The sequence below is a fragment of the Arachis hypogaea genome, chromosome 15 (assembly GCF_003086295.3).
Source record: "Arachis hypogaea cultivar Tifrunner chromosome 15, arahy.Tifrunner.gnm2.J5K5, whole genome shotgun sequence".
In the NCBI taxonomy this organism is placed as follows: Eukaryota; Viridiplantae; Streptophyta; class Magnoliopsida; order Fabales; family Fabaceae; genus Arachis; species Arachis hypogaea.
The window spans coordinates 32,403,195-32,423,009 of record NC_092050.1 but is presented as its reverse complement, the minus strand read 5'-3'; the positions used below and the strand labels follow the sequence as shown (position 1 = coordinate 32,423,009).

General features: G+C 36.3%; 1 protein-coding gene across 1 annotated transcript; it reads right to left on the bottom strand.

Moving 5' to 3' along the window:
• Positions 1-14,919: 14,919 nt before the first annotated feature.
• Positions 14,920-17,782, bottom strand: LOC112750137 (uncharacterized). The gene is made up of 4 exons (XM_025798699.2): positions 17,391-17,782; positions 17,080-17,289; positions 16,214-16,279; positions 14,920-15,378 (listed from the first exon to the last, which is right to left on the bottom strand). Exons 1-4 carry the CDS (start codon positions 17,565-17,567, stop codon positions 15,244-15,246), a joined length of 588 nt encoding a protein of 195 aa, XP_025654484.1. The 5' UTR covers positions 17,568-17,782; the 3' UTR covers positions 14,920-15,243.
• Positions 17,783-19,815: the final 2,033 nt, after the last annotated feature.

The window sequence follows — 19,815 nt, the reverse complement described above, 5'->3', positions numbered from 1 at the left end:
TTGAAGTGCAAAATGCTATTATTCATGATGATATCTATGAAATTCAGGACTAAGCTACATTGAGAAAGATTGGAGTAGCTAAATACGGATAATCTATATACAGTACATTGTTCACCTTGCATTGCCACAAACCTGAAACTACAATATTAGCATTTCATTTTTTACATATTTTAGCTAATTAATAAAGATTTAGGCGCATTGCCAATTGACAACAAGATTCTTGGCCACATTAGACTAGGACATATATACAATTCAATAAGATTGTGATAATGAAAAAGGAATTTTCATTCATTAATTACAAAGTCAATGACATCATATCTTACGATAAAACACTCAAATAAATCAAAGCCATCTAAATATTCTATAGATCACTCAAAGCCAAAAACTTTACGTGAATGTTTATATGCATGTCATTATATAAATTAAGTGAGTCATATTCGATTTATTATGGTGTAGGATGATTCGAAAAAAGGTAAGTTAATTTACTAAGGAGTACACACGGTTTAATTTAACCTATAGTAAATTGATTCAAGGTGATTTGATTTAGTATATAGTTTTGGTCCATGGTAATTCAAATTAGTTGTATTCGAATTGCACCATGGTAAATCGACACAGCTTGTATTGATTTATTATAGACGTACTTCAAAGTAAATCGATAGAACCTCATTCAATTTACACACAAATCTCTATATATAGAATTCGAATTCACTAGATTCGAATTACATTTCATTAACCCATACGCCACCAAAGTCGAAATCTAGAGAAAGGCAAGCTATACTACAAGATTGATACTACGAAAATAGAAGACGATCCAAATCGAATCTATCGATTGGACGGAGTCGCCCATATTGCTGGTAGCGTGCATGAAGAGGTTAGTAAATAAAATTTAATTTTTTTTAAGAAATAAATAATTATTTGTAATATTAAATCACTTAGAACTTGATTATTAGAATGTCGAAACTTCAAGTAGTAGTTAGAGTATTCATTTAGGGATAGTAGTGTGTTACAAGATTGATAGTGATATTAAACCATTTAGAACTTGAATATTATAATTATTAGAATCTTTAAACCTCAAATAGTAGTTAGAATATTGATATAGGGATAGTAGTGTGTTAGAAAATTGAAATCACAAATGCATGTTGGATAAGGGGTACTAACGAATGTTGGCGAGAAGATTTAACAGCTTTGGTTAGAGTTTGTGAGTTTTTATTGTTACAAGTTTAACGAGGTTAAAAATTTTGTGGAGTTTAATTTAATTTAACTTAATTTAAGTTAATTTGGATTTCAAGTTTTGGATTATGCAGGCTGCATAAGATTAGCATAAGATTAGCAAGAATCTAGAATAATTTAATTTATTTAAAAAATTTAATTATGAAATGTTAGATTAATGAGGCCCTACAATATTAGTCATATGCTAAAGGGTTAGTTGTATGCTATAAATAGTAGGTTAACTATATTCCGTTAGAATTTAATTGAATTCTGGTTAAAGTATTATTTGATTAAAATTATCCGTTTTTGGTGATTTTTGTTATCTAAAGTGTTATCTAAGAGAATTTTTTTCAATGTCATGCAGTCCTGTATCACGAGCATGAGGAGGCAGCATGGTATGTCGTTAGATGATAGGATCATACCGTACCTGCAGATGGCTGGCTTGGCCCATTTTGCGAGACTCAACGACCACTAGTTTAGGTTGGATGCGCCATTAGTGAGTGTATTTGTGGAGAGATGGTATCTGGAGACGCAAACATTTCATCTGCCATTCGGTGAGTACACGATTACGCTATAGGATGTAGCCTACTTACTAGCTAGGGTTCCGAACGACGGACAATACATCAGCGGATGTTTGATGGACTTTGAGCGGTACATCGACGGCGGCCGTCCAGCATGGGTTTGGTTCGAGAAGTTGTTGGGTATGTTGCCGCCACCGGACTACATCGACAAGTTCACTATGAAGTGCATTTGGATGCAGGAGACATCCAGTGACCTTTCGAGGGTGCAGATAAGAAAATAGTCAGAAGGCACGTGAGAGCGTACATCATGATGCTATTATCAACGCAGCTCTTCGGTGACAAGTCTGGTACACACATACATATCAGGTGGCTGTCGTATGTAGCGAGGTTAGAGGACATGGGCAGATATAGCTGGGGATCAGTGACGTAGGAAAATTGCCGGTAAAGAATTTCTCAAAATTATAGCGTTGTAAGTATAGTTCTAAACCAATAGATTTCCCTTAGTCAACGTTTAATTTGTTTTTCACTAATACAAACCCAATAAAAATAAACCGAAGTATTTAAACCTCGGGTCGTCGCTCAAGGAATTGCAGGGAGGTGTGTTTATTAGTGGTTATGGAAAACTGTATTTTTGGGTTTTGAAATAAGGAATAAGAAAGTAAAATGGCAAGAAAATAAAGTAATAACTACAAAAGCTCTTAGCAAGGATTGAGAGTTAGAAGTCCTATCCTCATTATCATTGTCAATTGTGATGGTAAATGTGAATTGCCTTTACTTAGTTAACCTCTAATCAATGGAGAAAATTCAAGTGCATACAATTAACTTGAGTTCACAAGTCCTAGTCAATTCATAGTGAGAGACTAACTTTGGTGAAGTTCAAGCTAACCGGCAATCTTCAATCACCAATCAACAAAAGACTTTTGATAACTTAAGAGTCTCTAAATAATCAATCCAAGTTAAGAACATAAAAATCTAAATTAAAATCCAACCAAGCATTTTATCAAACACTTGGAAGGCATAAAATAAAAGTATAGAAAACTAACAAGAGAATGTAAAATCTAAACAACCAATTGCAAGCATCAATGACTAACAATTAAAGAGAGTAACAATGAACATGGAAAACATAAACTGCATTAAAAGAGATCAAATCTAACAAGGGCTCATAAACATAAAAATGGCGAAAAAGGTAAATTAACAAGAGAAGAAGATGAAATAAAGTGTTTAAACAAATAAATGTAAGAGAACTAAATTAAAGAAAGATTGAACCTGAATTTGAGAAGAACTGAAACTAAAACTAAAAGAAGCCCTAAAACCTAGAGAGAGGAGAGAGTCTCTCTCTCTCTAGAAAACCTACATCTAAAAACCTAAAATTGTCTGAATGAAAGTTGTATGAGAAGTGTCCATGATTTCCCCGCTTTGCAGCCTCTAATCTGAGTTTTTGGGCTTGAAACTGGGCCGAAAACGGCCCAGAAATTGCCCCCAGCATTTTCTGCAATTGCAGCACGTGACGCTCTGTCACGCGTATGCGTCGACCACGCGTACGCGTCGCTGAACAATTCCTGGTCACGCGTATACGTCATCCACGCGTGCGCGTCGTATTTCTGCTGCACCAGTCGTATGTCCATGAAAGGTGTTAATATCCACGTCGTATGTCCATGAAAGGTGTTAATATCCACGTCGTATGTCCATGATTCCCCCACGCTCGCGCGTCGCTGTCAGCTTCTGAAATCTCTTAAATTCTTGTGTTCCTTCCATTCTTGCATGCTTTCTTTCCATCCTCTAAGTTATTCCTGCCCTATAAAACCTGAAATCACTGAACAAATATATCACCTCATCGATGGTAACAAGAGTGGATTAAAAATTAGCAATTTTAAAGTCAAAGAAGCATGTTTTCAATCATAGCACAAAATTAGGAAGGAAAATGTAAAACATGCAATTTCTATGAATAAATGTAAAAATAAGTGACAAAATCCACTCAATTCAGCCCAAAATATACTATGAAATAGTGGTGCATCAATCAGCCGCTCTATCGTGGTTATTCAGGTGCCTATGTCATGTGGTCAACAAGCATGTGGTCAAGTTGGCAAGTCCACTACAGCTCCTTCAGTCATGGATCTTCTGGCGATTTTTGGGTTTTAGGCCAGATGGGTTTAACACCTTTCATGGATCTGTTCCTATTTTTCCATTTTTTTGTGACTTGTTGATAACATATTGACGTGAGGATTATTGTTGGTCTAGCTAGAATTTCTCAATAGAAATGAACTTCGTTGCAAGTATAGTTCTAAACCAACAAATAACTCTCAATCAAAGTTTAATTTTTTTTGTCACTTAAGCAAACCAATAAAAATCGAAGTATTTAAACCTCGGTTCGTCTCTCAAAGAATTGCAGGAAAGTGTGCATATTATTGGTTTTGGAAAAGTATTTTTGGAGTTTTTGGAATGATGAACAAGAAAGTAAATTGCAAGAAAGTAAAGAAAACTCAAATGGTAAAAAGGTCTTGATAAAGGTTTAGGGTTAAGGATCACTATCCTTGTTACTAACCACAATATGATAATTACAAGGATCAATCCCATTTTGTCATCCCCAACATTAGAGGAAACTCAAATGGGTTTTATTAATCCTAATCCATAAGTCCTAGCTAACTCACCAATTAATTTAGTGAGTGACTAGAGTCATTGGACACAAATTATCAATCACTTGGACATTAGTAACTCAAGGACACCCAAGTTACCAACCCAAGTCAAGAACACAAAAATCTACTCTAAAACCTAACAAAGCATTTTATCAAACACTTGGAAGGCATAAAATGAAAGCATGATAAAAGTACAAGAATATAACATCTATGGCTACCAAATGCAAGAAATTAATAATAACAACTCAATTAAACATCAATAAACATAAAAATATTAAATTGCATTAAATGAAAACTAAAATTAACAAGAGTGTTCATAAAATAAAAAGTGACATAAAAGATAAATTAATAAGAGGAACTAAGAGAATTAAGACAATAGAGCATGAAAATATAAATGAAACTATACTAAAATAAGAATCAAAGACTAAAATTAAAGAGAAATTAAACTAGAAACCCTAAATTCTAGAGAGAAGAGGGAGCTTCTGTCTCTAGAAAACTACTCTAAAACATGTTAAAATCTAAACCTAATTGCTCCCCCCTTATTTTCTCTTTATTTCAGCCTGAAATAGCTTCAGAAATGAGTTGGATCTGGGCCTGGATGAGCTCGGAAATCGCCCCCAGCGTGTTCTTTAATGAAGTCACGTGCCGCTTGTCACATGTACGCGTGGGTCACGCTGCATTTTTCAGGTCACGCGTACGCGTGGGTCACGCGTACACTTCGCATGGCAGATTCCCAAATCCTCATTTCTTCATGAATTCTCCACTTTGCATGCTTTTTTTCTTCATTTCTTCGATCCAATCTTTGCCTTCTAAACCTGAAATCACTTAACAAACATATCAAGGCATCGAATGAAATTAAAGAGAATTAAAATTAGCAAATTAAAGGCCTAAAAAGTATGTTTTCACTCTTGAGCACAATTTAGGAGAAATTCACAAAACCATGCTATTTCATTGAATAAATGTGGGAAAAGTTGATAAAATCCACCAAATTCAATACAAGATAAACCATAAAATTGTGGTTTATCACATATCTTAGGTGGCAGGTGGTCAGGTTATTAGCCGACATCGAGCGAGAAGGGACCTCGAGTCGCACACTGCAGGCTGAGGATAGATTTATTTTGTCCTGACAATGTGAGATTCATACACTTTAGTGTTTTATTCTTCAGTTATTTTGTGTCGTTACTGGTCATGATGACTTACTTTCGACCCAATTTCCCTTTTCAATTTGCTTGGATGTCGTATAGCTCGCCGAATGTCATACAGGTCATGCATCCCAAGATACTAGAGCCGCGACACACAGTGTTATGAAGGTCTGTGACGGTATTGATCTACTTTGCTGTCATAGAGTGGCATCAGGTGGATCGGGTTCTACCACAGCTTGGAAGAGTACAGCATCAGCCGCGACCCGCACTGAACATCGAATTTTTTATGTCAGAGAATGGCAGAGGTGGTGACCGATGGTTTCCAACTACCTTACAGAGTTGGCACACTCATTGGATCAACAAGGCGCAGCATGTCTTACGGTTCGATGTTGTTCCTGATCCAGGTCCCTCTCATGAATACTTAGAGTGGCAGCATTAGTACAGTAGGCGATTCTTGTTGTCTGAGCTATTCCTTGGAGACCCCAGAACAGACGCAATCCCGGCCGATAAATTGCAGAGAGATCCAGGATAGGCTCCACAGATGGATCAGGTGCTTGATGTTTCGGACAACCCTCATGTTGAGCAAAGACATCGTGTCGGGACACACTTCAGTCAGCGTGAGTGGAGGTGGCTCGATGGTACGCGAAATTGTGATCCCTGGTAATGGCTCTAAAAACTTGGTGCTCTAATCTTAATTCATAATTTATCACAACTCCGTGTAGCTGACCAGAAAGTGCACTGGGTCGTCCAAGTAATACCTTACGCGAGTAAGGATCGATCCCACGGAGATTGTTGGTATGAAGCAAGCTATGGTCATCTTGTAAATCTCAGTCAGGCGAAATCATATGGTTATGGGAGATTAGATAATTAATAAAGCATAAAATAAAGATAGAGATACTTATGTAACTCATTGGTAGAAATTTCAGATAAGCGTATGAAGGTGCTGTTGCTGTTGGAAATGGCTACATCCCATCCTTTCCATGGCAAACTGTATGTAGGGCATCACCGTTGTCAATGGCTACATCCCATCCTCTCAGTGAAAATGGTCCAGGTGCTCTGTCACAGCACGGCTAATCATCTGTCGGTTCTCGATCATGTTCGGAATAAAATCCATTGATTCTTTTGCGCTTGTCATCATGCCCAACAATTGCGAGGTTAGGTGGGAAGTTTAGGTTAATCAAAGATTCAAATTTCAAGCTCACTTGACCATATGCATCCTACCTTGACCCTAACTCCATTACAACCTATGGGAAAGCCCTCATGATAATTGTATACATGCATAAAGTAATTGTTGATTGTTAGATGAAAAACAAATCTTGGAAAGCATGATTAGGAGAGAATTGAGTGAATCAACCCTATACACTTGAGTGACTAGAGCGGATACACATCCGGTGAGGGTTCGATCGCTCAATTACATGTTTCCACCCATGATTATCTTTTCTTGCAAGTTTGTAAAATATTTCAATGATTCAATTCAATTGTGGGTTAATTTGATTGCTATTACCTTAGCCCTTGTGCTTGTATATGTATTCTTGGAAATTGACTCATTTTGACCAAGTGGATGCATTCATGTAGATAGATTGCATATAGATAGATTGCATTTAGTTAGTAGTTTGCATTGAATAAATGTGATACCCTTTGCTTCTTTCTTGATTTTAGCATGAGGACATGCTTAGTTTAAGTGTGGGGAGATTTGATAAACCCCGATTTCGTGGTTTATTTTGTGCTTATTTTGGGGGATTTATTCACCTTCTCCCACATTTATTCAATGAAATAGCATGGTTTCATAATTCTCCTTTGAATTGTACTTAAATGTGAAAACATGCTTTTTAGGCCTTAAAATAGCTAAATTTAATCCACTTTAATTCCATTTGATGCCTTGATATGTTTGTTGAGTGATTTCAGGTTCATAAGGCAAGTATTGGATGGAAGAAGTGAGGAGAAAAGCATGCAAAGTGGGAGAACTCATGAAGAAATGAAGGAACCGTAAAGCTATCAAGCATGACCTCTTCGCACTCAAACAACCATAACTTGAGCTACAGAGGTCCAAATGAGGCGGTTCCAGTTGCGTTGGAAAGCTAACATCCGGGACTTCGAAATGATATAAAATTTGTTATATGTTGCTTCGCGTTCAGGGGCGCGCATGCGCCATGTATGCGAGCACGCCGATTCTGCCCGTGGCCCACTAAAGTGAAATCGCCCCCAGCGATTTCTGAAGCACTTTGGGCCCAACCCAACTCATTTCTAATGCTATTTCATGCATAATTCAAGCTTGGGCAAGGGGGGAGCAATTAGTTTAGCCAACATGAGCCTTTAGTTAGTTTTCTAGAGAGAGAAGCTCCCTCTTCTCTCTAGAATTAGGATTAGGATTTCTTAGATCTAGGTTTAATTCATGCCTTGATTTACTTTTCCTTTATAATTTCTTGTTCCTATACTCTTCCTTTCTCTAGTTTTGTATTTAATTCATGTAATTCTCTACTTTTATGTTGATGCATTTTTGTTCTTCTATTTTCAATTCCATGCAATTTATGATTCATGTTCTTTATTGTTCATTTGAATTGTTATTGTTTAATTCCTTGCAATTGAGTAGTGTAGATTTACTTTCCTTGTCATTTATCATGCTTTTCTTTTATGCCTACCAAGTGTTTGACAAAATACTTGGTAAGATATTAGAGTAGATTTTGAGCATTCTTGGCTTGGAAAGAATAATTAGGTAATCTTGAGTCATGAAAACCCAACTTATGTTGGTGATCTAGAGTTGTTAGCTAATATTATTTCCATTGACGCTAATCTTTTGCTAATTTAATTAGTGAGTTGATTAGGACTTTTGGAATATTGTTTCCATTGACGCTAATCTTTTGCTAGTTTAATTAGTAAGTTGGTTAGGACTTTTGGATTGAGATTAGCTAGTCTCGTTAGACTTTCTCCCTATTTGTTAGAGTTGACGTAATGAGATAAATTCTTGTTTATATTTGTGACATGATTAATTAGTCTTGTTTGACATTCTCCCAATGTGTGAGTTAACTAAATAAGGCGAATTAATCATGCATGACTAGGATAGAAAGCCTATGATCTCAATCCATTGCCATGAATGTCTCTCTCTATTAATTGCTTTCTTTAATTACTTGCTCAATTTACTTTTCTTGCCATTTATTTTCTTTCCAATATCAACCAAAACCCCCCTATACCCCTCGTAGCCAATAATCATACACTTCATTGCAACTCTTCGTGAGACGACCCGGAGTCCAAATACTCTGGTTATAAATTCATTTGGGGTTTGTTATTCGTGACAACACCAAAATTTTTGCATGAAAGGATTCTTGATTGGTTTGAAAAATATACCTGCAACGAGACTTCAATTGTGAATTCTAAACCGTCAAAAGTCCGATCATCAGTCCCTCTAGCGCAGAGAGCACGGCGGATCAGGCTCCCCTGGCGCTACTTCACAGGATTACATCTCTTTTGACTTGTGTTTTTGGCACTAGGCCGTTCATGTTAGGTCTTCCCTATTGTTTTATGTTATTAGATACGATTTAGTATCGTAGCTACGTTCATGCTTTATCCGAACATAGTTTTGAACTTGTTAATTTCATTAGTGTATGTTCATGTTTCCATTCAAAAGCACATGTATTTCATTATGTTTAGAAGCACATGTATTTCATTATGTTTAGAAGCACATGTATGTTATGCGACTTTTCCATTATACGTCGATATTTCATTACACTACATAAGACTAAACATTACACAAGCCATCAAATGTAAACAACAAATAGACTAACAACAACATGACTAAACAACAACAAGATTAAAACTGAAGACAAAACACTACACTAAATAAGCCCAACACTAAACGTTATTGGCGGAAGTAGAACCAACGTTGACTCCTCCTTGTGGACACCTCCTACGTTGTGGCCAGGCTGTCTGCAAAGGCCACATCTTTTGGGTCTGTTCGGGTGAGCCTCGTCCATTGTGGTCCGGATCCTAGTAGTCCTGGGGTGCCCTTAGGGATTGGAAGGGTGAACCCCATCCGATATGCATTAAATACCGAGCTGAGGCGATACACTTCATAGACATAAGTTGATCAATCCAGACATGAATATGCACACCACGCTAACGCATGGTGACATGGATAATGAAGTGCCTAAAAATACCTGCAGTCACAGATGTAGTCCCTGAAGGACAATCTGTAAGAGCCGAGTGAGAAGCTCCCTGTCGGCGTGGTTTCAACCACAATGAGCTCAGAATTATCCCTGTTAAAGTCATCGTGAAACACTTTGAGGCCTTCAGATTAGCCTCAATTGCCTTCATCGGATGCTGACTAAATTGATGCTTGGTTTCTAACTGTGCCTCTACCTCTCTTCCTATGCAAAAAATAGCTCTGCCAATGACGTGGCAGAAATTGACGAGTTAAGAAATTATTATAAGAGATGCGTTGCAAGTACAGTTCTTAACCAACCAGAAATCCGCTTATCAATTTAGAAGGGTTGTCACAAAAATTAAAATTAAAATACTGGGAGTATGAATCCCAGGTCGTCTCCCAACGAGTTGCAAAAAGATGTGCTATTTTATTAATGAGATGTTTTCAAAAAGAAAAAACGGTTTGAGTTGAGTAACAGGAAATTAATTCAGAGAATTTATGTAATCTTAAATAAAAACCTTGACTGGGAGTAGATTAGTTGGAAGCCCTATTCTTGTTGGAGTACTCTCAAGATTAATTAATAATTGAAGGTTGTTCTGTTTAGTTATCCCTTACTAGGTAAGGGAAAGTCAAACAAGTTGGAAAGCTATTTCTATTCACAAGTTCTAATCCTCTTCCTTAGGAAGGATTAGTGTCAGTGATTAGAGGACAAACCAACAATAAACCCAATTACAATTTTTCTTTTGAGCATTCCAGCTCAAGATCCTCCTTTCAATCAACTCCCATTCAAGTTATGGAACTACTCGCTCATTATGAATGTAAATTTCACAACATAAGGAAAATAAAGAATGACATGATAAATGATAATAAAAAAAGATCAATTAAAATAAAAATAGTTCTTGTATTAATAAATTCTAACAATAATCCAATAGCAAAATTGAGTAAATTAAGGACATGGAAGAGTAAGAGACAAGTAAAGAAAAAAACTAGAATGGCGAAGTCTTGGCTGAGGTAATAACTCTTCTCAATATCCAAATGCAAAAGTAATAGAAAATAAAATCCTAAGAACTATGAATGTGTAGAGAGAAAACCTAGAGGAGAAGTAAAATTAGATCTAAAACTCAAAATTGTGTGGAATGAATCCCCCCTTTGGTCTCTGCATGTTCCCTGGCTCTAATATGCTTTTCTGGGCCAAAAATTGGGTCAAAACAGGGCCCGAAATCGCCCCCAGCGAATTCTGCAGATTCTGCAGATCGCGCACGTCACGCGATCGCGTCATTCACGCAGACGCGTCATCCAGCGTTTTACCTTGCCACGCGTGCGCATCGTTCACGCCTTCGCGTCACTTGTGCAGTTCCAATCCGCGCGATCGCGTGATTCACACGGACGCGTCACTGTAATTTCCTCTATGTCGTGCGGTCGCGTGAGCCATGCGTCCGCATCACTTCTCGCTGGTCATCTCCTCAATTTCTTGTGTTCCTTCCATTTTTGCAAACTCCCTTTCCAATCTCCAAGTCATTCATGCCCTATAAAGCCTGAAACACTTAACACACGGATCACGGCATCGAATGGGATAAAGGAGAATTAAAATACATAATTAAAAGTCTCTAGGAAGCAAGTTTTCAATCATGGAATAATTTTGGGAAGGAATTGTAAATGCATGCTAATCATACGAATAAGTGGGTAAAGATTATGATAAAACCACACAATTAAACACAATATGAACCATAAAATTATGGTTTATCAGCCAATCTCCCATAGATAGACTTCACCAACGAACAAACTGGAAGGTTCTTTACACCCTTCAGTATCGAGTTTACACACTCAGAGACGTTTGTAGTCATATTCTCAACCTCCGACCTTCATCTCGATGCTGAGTCCACTGCGCAGACGATTAGTCCAGTCACACATTGTAGGATCTTCAGAGCGGAGGATGTCAAACCAGTAGCCAAACTCGACTTCAGTCTTCACAAAAGCAGCATTCACTAGAAATCTCCTAGCATCCTTACCCCCTTCAAACTCAGGACAAAATTTACTACTATAAATTGAATCACCCCTTTTCGATTTACTACTATAAATTATAATCAAATTTGACTCATTCGATTTATATAATGACATGTATGGGAACATTCACATAAGATTTTTGGTTTTGGGTGATTTATGTAATATTTGGATGGCTTTAGTTTATTTGAGTGTTTTACCCTATACCTTATGTCATTTGGGAAAACAAAAAAAAAAATTACCATCCTTGCATAGTCTCAATGAATCTAAAAATTGTATTGGCCTTGTCCACATGGATATTTTGGGGTCATTGTCCACACCTTTCAGTGTAGCTCATAGGTACTTTTTGACAATAATGAATGATAAAAGTAGACATACTTGGATCTACTTTATGAAAGCAAAGTCAGAGACTTGACTTCCACTCTCTTACAAAACTTTGTTCAATGTACAAATTAAATGTATTTCACTCTAAAGTTCCAAAGTTTTTAAGCAGTTTGCAATTGGTCATGCAACCCACCTTATAAATAGAATTCCATGTACTTTTTTAAATAATTGGTCCCTATCAAATTTTGTTTCATAGTTTACCTTACTTGACTAACATAGAGGTTTTTGGATGCCTAGCTTATGCCAGCATCATTAGCAATGGCAGAACCAAGCTTGATCAACGAGCTAGAAAGTGTGTCTTCTTAGTCTACAAAAAAGGTACAAAGGGTTATATTTTGATTGAGCTCAAAAATAGAGAGATTTTCACTTGAAAACATGTCACCTTTTATGAAAATTACTTTCCTTACATGAATGCTAACAATAAACTTGCTAATCAACCTTATAACAAAGCAATTTCAGAGCAAAAGGTTCAATTTGAAGACCTTGATCATTTCACCTACTACACTAATAATTCTTCAGCATTCATACATCATGATGAACTAAAAACCGATACAATCATTCCAAATAATGATACTAATTTAGGCACCAATCCACAGAAAAGTATCACTAGAGAACTTGAGAAGAGTACAGTTTCCACTTTACAGCATGTTAGAAACATTTCATTCATTGATAATGCTCATTCACCATCTAGTAGGCCAATTAGAAATAGGAAACCACCCTCGTACATAAAATACTATCATTGTATGTTAGCCAAAACGGACTTAACACCTGCTTCTACCCAAAGGTATCTTATGTCGAATAATTTGTCATATGAGAAGCTTATTTTTAAACAAAAAAATCCCTGTGCTTTACCATCTCCTCAAATCTTGATGTTGAAAGCTGATGTTCATCAATGCTGGTGAGAAGCAATTCAAAGTGAGTTGAAATCTCTTGAATTAAACAACACTTGGAGAATCAGCAAACATCCGAATGTTAAATGAGCTATAGGCTGAACAAATGGATTTCATTGATACTTTGAACCCTGTGGTTTGGATGACAACTTTGAGATTGGTTCTGACCATGGCAACAACTAAGAACTAGTATTTGAAACAGCTTGATGTTAATACTGCATTTTTGCATAGTGACTTGAATGAGGAAGTGTACATGAAGATCCCACTAGGGCTCACTGACATTGAACTAGGCATGGTATGTAGACTGCAAAAGTCACTTTATGGTCTAAGGAAAGCAACTAGGCAGCAGAACCTGAAGCTCACAGTAACTCTCATAAATTCTGGCTACAAGAAGTTAGTTTTAGATCATTCTCTAGACACTCAAAGATTGCAAGAATCAAAGCTATTCTTCATGATAAAATTAAGATCAAAGATATTGGTGACTAGAAGTTTTTCTTAGGGATGGAAGTAGCTCAATCAAGCAAAGGCATTCACTTGTGTCAGAGAAAGTATGCCTTAGACATTCTTGAGGATTTGGGATTTTTGGATTGTAAACCAGCAAACACCTCAATGCACTACACTTCGAAGCTGTCCAAGGAAGGTGGAACTTTGCTCTCTGATTTCATGAATTATAGGCAATTAGTTGGTCGTCTCATGTACTTGGCCAACACTAGGCTTGATATTTCTTATGCAATTGGCCGTTAGAGCCAATTTATTGACTGCCCCACTACTACTCACTTGCAAGCTGCTTTCAGAGTATTGAAGTACCATAAAGGATGTTCCACGATTAGCATATTCTTCCCAGTAAACTTCAAGGTTACTGGATTTTCAAACTCTGATTGGGTTGCTTGTGTGGATGTGAAACGCTCAATTACTGGATATTGTTTCTATTTAGGATTTGTTTTGATCAGTTTGAAGTGTAAGACGTAGTCGACTATATCTAGATCTTCTTCGGAGGCAGAATATTGTGCTTTAGCAAGCACCACTTGTGAAGCCTAGTGGCTATCCTACATCTTCAGAGACATTGGCATGCCTTTTACAAGCTCCAATTACCATTTTGTAACAATTGTTTAGCCATTCATATAGCTGCCAATCCTATTTTCACAAAAAACCAAGTATATTGAAGCTAATTGCCATATTGCTCGTTAGAAGTTTCAGTCTGGGTTGACACACTTGCTTCTAGTGTCTTCGGCCGATCAATTAGCAGAGTTCCTCACTAAGCCATTGGCACCAGGGACCTTTTCACTGAATTTGTCCAAGCTAGATCTGCTAGATCTCCATGCCCCTAGCTTTGCAGAGAGTGTGACTTGATTGGTTTAGTCAAGAGTGTGATTTGTGTGAAGTTAATTAGCTATGTGAAGTTCTATTAGTTGGCTGCAACTTGAGGTGCTGAGTTAGTTGTTAACTTAAATTAATTAGAGGCAGTTAGGTAGATATTTTTGGCAAGTTGATAAGTTAGTTAAAGGAGAGTTAATTTAGCATTGTATATAAATAGCAACTATGTACAATTGCAATTTAGTTTTTGCCATTCATTACATTCAACTCAATCTGGCTCATTTCTCTCACTTCTTCTCGTCATTTTTTTTCCTCATCATTTCCATTTCTCGTCTCATTCTTTTTGCTCCTCTCAAGAACTCGCATCACATAGTTTGATGAGAGCTCATCATTTTCAACACACTTTTACACTATACGATCTAAACAAAACGACGTCTTTCTGCAATGGCTATAGAGACTATTCTGTCCATTGGCTATAAAGATCCATTTGTCCACCTCACTACACGGAAACACTTAATAGCCACGTAGGCAAGTGAACATTCCAAATTATCATTTGACGTAATTGACTATTGAAAAAAAATTGACTAAGAACTATATTGACTAACGAAAATAAACATTAGGAATGTAATTGTGTATTAAAATTTTTTGAGAACTAAAGTGTCGCCTTTTAAAAACCTTAGGCATTGATTTAGATAATTAGTCTCTACTTTTTATAAAGAATGCTGCTTGTCCATATTACACATTCGTCTTCGAAGCTGTGCTGCACCTTTGTCACACTAATGGATGTCACAACTCTAGCTTCCTTCAAATGGAATAAGAAGTGATATGATCCATTCACCTATCAAAATATCAATATCACATGTTTCAAGTGAACAAACACTAGCACGAATGATGACTACATACTTTCTCATATACAATATGTAGCTGAAGAAAAATTTCCCTTCATATATTACTGTTAGTCTATTACCTAAAAATTAATACAGAAAAATTTTGTAAAATATGAAGAGCCGTCTAGGCTACAGCACCAAAGGAACTCCCACCCTGATTGAAGCTATTTCCACTTGACTGGAAGTAAGAAACTGCTGCCCAAATCACACGCAGAAGCAGAATTGCAGCAAATACAGTGCCTCCAAGTGTGCAGAAGACCTAAGATTTATAGTAAATAATCGTCAGCGATTGTTGTTTGTTAGGTTTCGAACTTAGAATGCAATTCTCAATCACAAAATCAAAGGAATTCACCGAATTATGCCAAAACCACAGTTCATGTTTTGCTTGTGTTGGGATAAAGTGGCTAAGGGGAATACAAAAGACTGGAGAAATTAAAATCAATAGATTAAGGGAGAAATAAGAAATTATAAAACAGGTCAGCTGTCATATCTTAACACTAAACCTTAGCTAATATAGACTAAATTACTCTCTCTTGAAATTTCAACAGTAGCATGTTAATTTTATGATCTCAAACTTTTATTCTTTCTGTTTTTTTTTTTCCTCTGGTGTAAATTAAGAACTCATTTGAGTTAGCTTTTGGATGTTCAAATGAACTCTTCACAAGTAATGATTTCATAATCAATATATGTTTCAAGGCCTAAAACATTATAATAAAATATCAACGATGAGGAATTCTGAGAAAAAAGAGAAAAAAATAGGGGAGATAATAGAAGAGGAAGCTTTGCATTCTGTGATTCCGCAAATAACATTTCAATAAAGGAATTCTGATCAAATGAGCTGTAAGATACTATTAAGTTGTTAAACAAACATGAAAAAGCATATTATTTATTTATTCTAGAAACTATTACAATCCTTCCTCACATCTCTTATCTACAACAAAGGAAAATGGCGTGATATCAATTCAATTAGTGTTTATAGGGGGTGAATGATGATACTCTAGACGATAGATATGAAGGTGAAGCAACACAAACAAAGAGTTTGACTAAACATGGGTTCTCAATCAAGCCACACAGCAATGGGAAGAAGCAAATACCTCAAGAAGTGCTTTGGCTATGGAAAGTGAAGCAAGTAGCAGAGTCCCATCCACTGCAAAAGAAACCTGAATTTCCCCAAACAAATGAAAACAAATAAGTGAAACTAGAAAGAATGCCGCCAAAGATAAATACAAAGAAAAAAAAAATAGGTAACTACAATTAACTGAGCTTCCAGACCCCAAGACTAGTATCTGAACTACAAGTGCAGAATCAGTATCGGACTAAATCCTCCTATCCAATTTTTTCTATTCAGAACACTCCGATTTTGAATTTTCTTATAAGAAATAAGTTCTGAACCACTTCAAGTGCTAAACTAACTGAATAAGCTCATCCCATTCCCAATGGAATTTATTGATTTTGAGCCTGAGGGCCTCGAACTAGTTTAGTCGAATTTGGATCCTCTAAATTTTGAATTTTCACTTTAGAAGATAAAGTATGATCACTCACCCTTGAATGGTTTCTCTCTCATATTTTCTTTTGGTCCCACCTATAAAATAAATGGTGAGAAATCACACTTTGAAATTCAAAATTTAGAGGATCCAAATCCGGTTTAGTCAGGTTCTTATAATAACATCTGAAATTCTGAATAAAGTAGATCATTGCCTTATATTATTATAGAGTCGCCAAATTAAATAAAAAGGAAGGTTCAAGCAATTTCCCCAATGAACCAATTACTAGTGATTAAGAGTGATCTATATTGGGCTAATAATAATAACCTGAACATTAATTTGTTAGCTACAACTTACAAGTAACTCAGAAGTCAGAAGTGAAAAAACAAAATGGAAAATAGATAGTACTTCTTGATACCCAATTTGAAAATAAGGGTTCCAAATAGTGAATAAAAGAAAAACTAGAAGAAACTTACAAGCTGAGGCGAAATCACTGATGGCAAAACGGAGCGAGAGGCCTTCTTGGCACGCTTAGAGAATTTCCTGAACATGCTTTGAAAGAATCTGATAAACAAATCGAGGCTGCTCTCTGCATCATCCTCATCACTCTCGTCATCAACCCCATCATACCCACCGAAAAGTCCTTCATCCAACTCATATTGTTCTCCTCCACTCGAGTTATTCAACTTCAAAGTGAACCGAATTTGAAAGTACAGTTTTCTGTCACTGTTTGAACGGTAGTTGAATGAAAAATATACAAATCATGTATGTCTATGTAATTGTGTACCTTGCTATTGCAATCGCAGATTAGTAATTGATGTGAACGATGCTTGTAGAAGATTCCAGAAGGAAAGGGATGTTGAAGAGAAGAAGGAACATTAGTGAAATGGAGAAACTTGGAAGAAGGTGGAAGAGAGTGAGTGAGGTTGAAAAATTGTGGCGCAGTTGCAGTACTTGATGCCATTTGTTATTTTGCTTTGCTATTTTGTTCTGTTTTTAACTTTTTATGGACTTTATTTATTATCGATCTGAGGGAGGGGGAAGCCGAAGGCGAAGAACACCAAACAAGAATCATCATATCCTTATTATATTTTGGTTGGTAGATTCCGTAAGGAGCTATCGGCCTTTCTTTCTAACCAAATGGGCTCTACCATTAGCCAGGTCCAAAAGTTGGAAGATACCATTTTAATGTTGACTAAGACTCATGACAAAAAAAAATGTTGGCTAAGACTAGTCAATTTGGGTTGGTCGAGTGGTAAGCTTATTCATCTGTTTAAATAAGTGTTAGAGAATTCGAATTTCACTTTATATATGCAGTAACAACCCAAAACTATTCACGAAAAAGCACTCCTTGTGCCACCATCATCATCATTAATGGTGTTTATGGACTGGTGGGGTTGGATTTAATGAGACCTGAACCAGATCTTAAAAGGTAGACAAGTCTATTTTGACTCAACCTAAAAGTGGCGCAAAATAAATTGGGCCGACTTGATATAAAACAAGTATATATAAATTTGTAAATTTTATATATTAAAATAATATTTTTTAAAAAATTTAAATTTAATAAATATTATATCATATTTATACCAAAATAAATTACTTCTAAAAAAAACAATACATATGATATAAAAAATAGAATAAATGACAAATAGGTTCCTAACTTTTTTTCTTGTAAACATTTTCGTTCCTGTCATTGAAAAATACTTTTATGTTTCTGACGTCCGTAAAAGTTGGACTGATCAGTCCCTCCATCCAAATGCCTCCGTCAGACCCAACGGAAAAGTTTGACGTGGCTCCCGTAATGCTTGTCACGCGTACGCGTGGGTCACGCATACGCGTGACACATGCGTACGCATCGCCATGAATTTAACAAATCCACATTTCTTCATAAATTCTCCACTTTGCATGCTTTTTTTCCATTTCTTTCAAGTCATTCTTGCCTTCAAAACTTTAAATCACTCAAACAAACATATCAAGGCATCGAATGGGAGAAAAGTAAATTAAATTTAGCCCTAACCCCATTACAACCCTTAAAAAGACCTCTTGATATGTGTTCCATGCATTGAATATATGTTGATTGGTAGAAGAAGAGCAAGGCTTCGAAAGCAAGATTAGTAGAGAATTGAGAGAATCGACCCTCAAACACTAGCGAGATTAGAGTGCAAACACTTCTGGTGAGGGTTCGATGATCAATCCCTTATTCCTTGCTTTCACGAGCTTTCTTCTTGCAAGTATATTTATACTTCATTTTGAGATTTAAATTAGTGGAATTCATAAATCATCATACTATCTTAGCCCTACTTGTTCATATATGTTCTTGGAGATTGATTCATTTTTAACTAAGTAGGTAGACGCATTTTGCATATTAGTTGATGAACCACAAGAGTTTAGCATGAGGACATGCTAATGCTTAAGTGTGGGAAAGTTGATGAACCACAATTTTATGGTTTATATTGTATTGAATTTGGTGAAATTTATCAACATTTTTCACATTTATTCACTAAAATAGCATGGTTTTGTGAATTTCTCCTAAGTGTGCTTAATGATTGAAAACATGCTTTCTAGGTTATTAAATTGTTAAATTTAATTTGCTTTTCTCCCATTCGATGCCATGATATATTTGTTTAAGTGATTTAAAGTTTTGAAAGCAAGAATGGCTTGAAAGAAATGGAAAAAAAGCATGCAAAGTGGAGATTTCATGAAGAAATGAGGATTTACTGAATTCATTGCGACGCGTACGCGTGAGAGGAGAGTCTGCCAGGCGACGCGTACGCATGACCCACGAGTACGCGTGACAAGCATTACGGGAGCCACGTCAGACTTTTTCGTTGGGTCTGACGGAGGCATTTGGACAGAGAGACTGATCCGTTCAACTTTTAAGGACGTTAGGGACTTAAAAGTATTTTTCAATGGTCAGAGACGAAAATGTCTGCGGGAAAAAAGGTCAGGGACCTATTTGTCCTTTACTCTAAAAAATATTAATTGAAGTATAAAAATATTATGTGGCATTATTGCTTTCACTCTAAAATATATATTTTTATCATAAAAAAAGAACTTCGAACTGGACTGGGTGACTTAAAGCATAACCCGATCCAAAAATAACATCGAATAAGAATGACAAACCTAAACCTGACAAAATATGCCTTAGGTTCGAATCACGTTTCGGATTGAGTCCAGTTTTAAACACCCCTAATCATCATTATCTTCGTCTT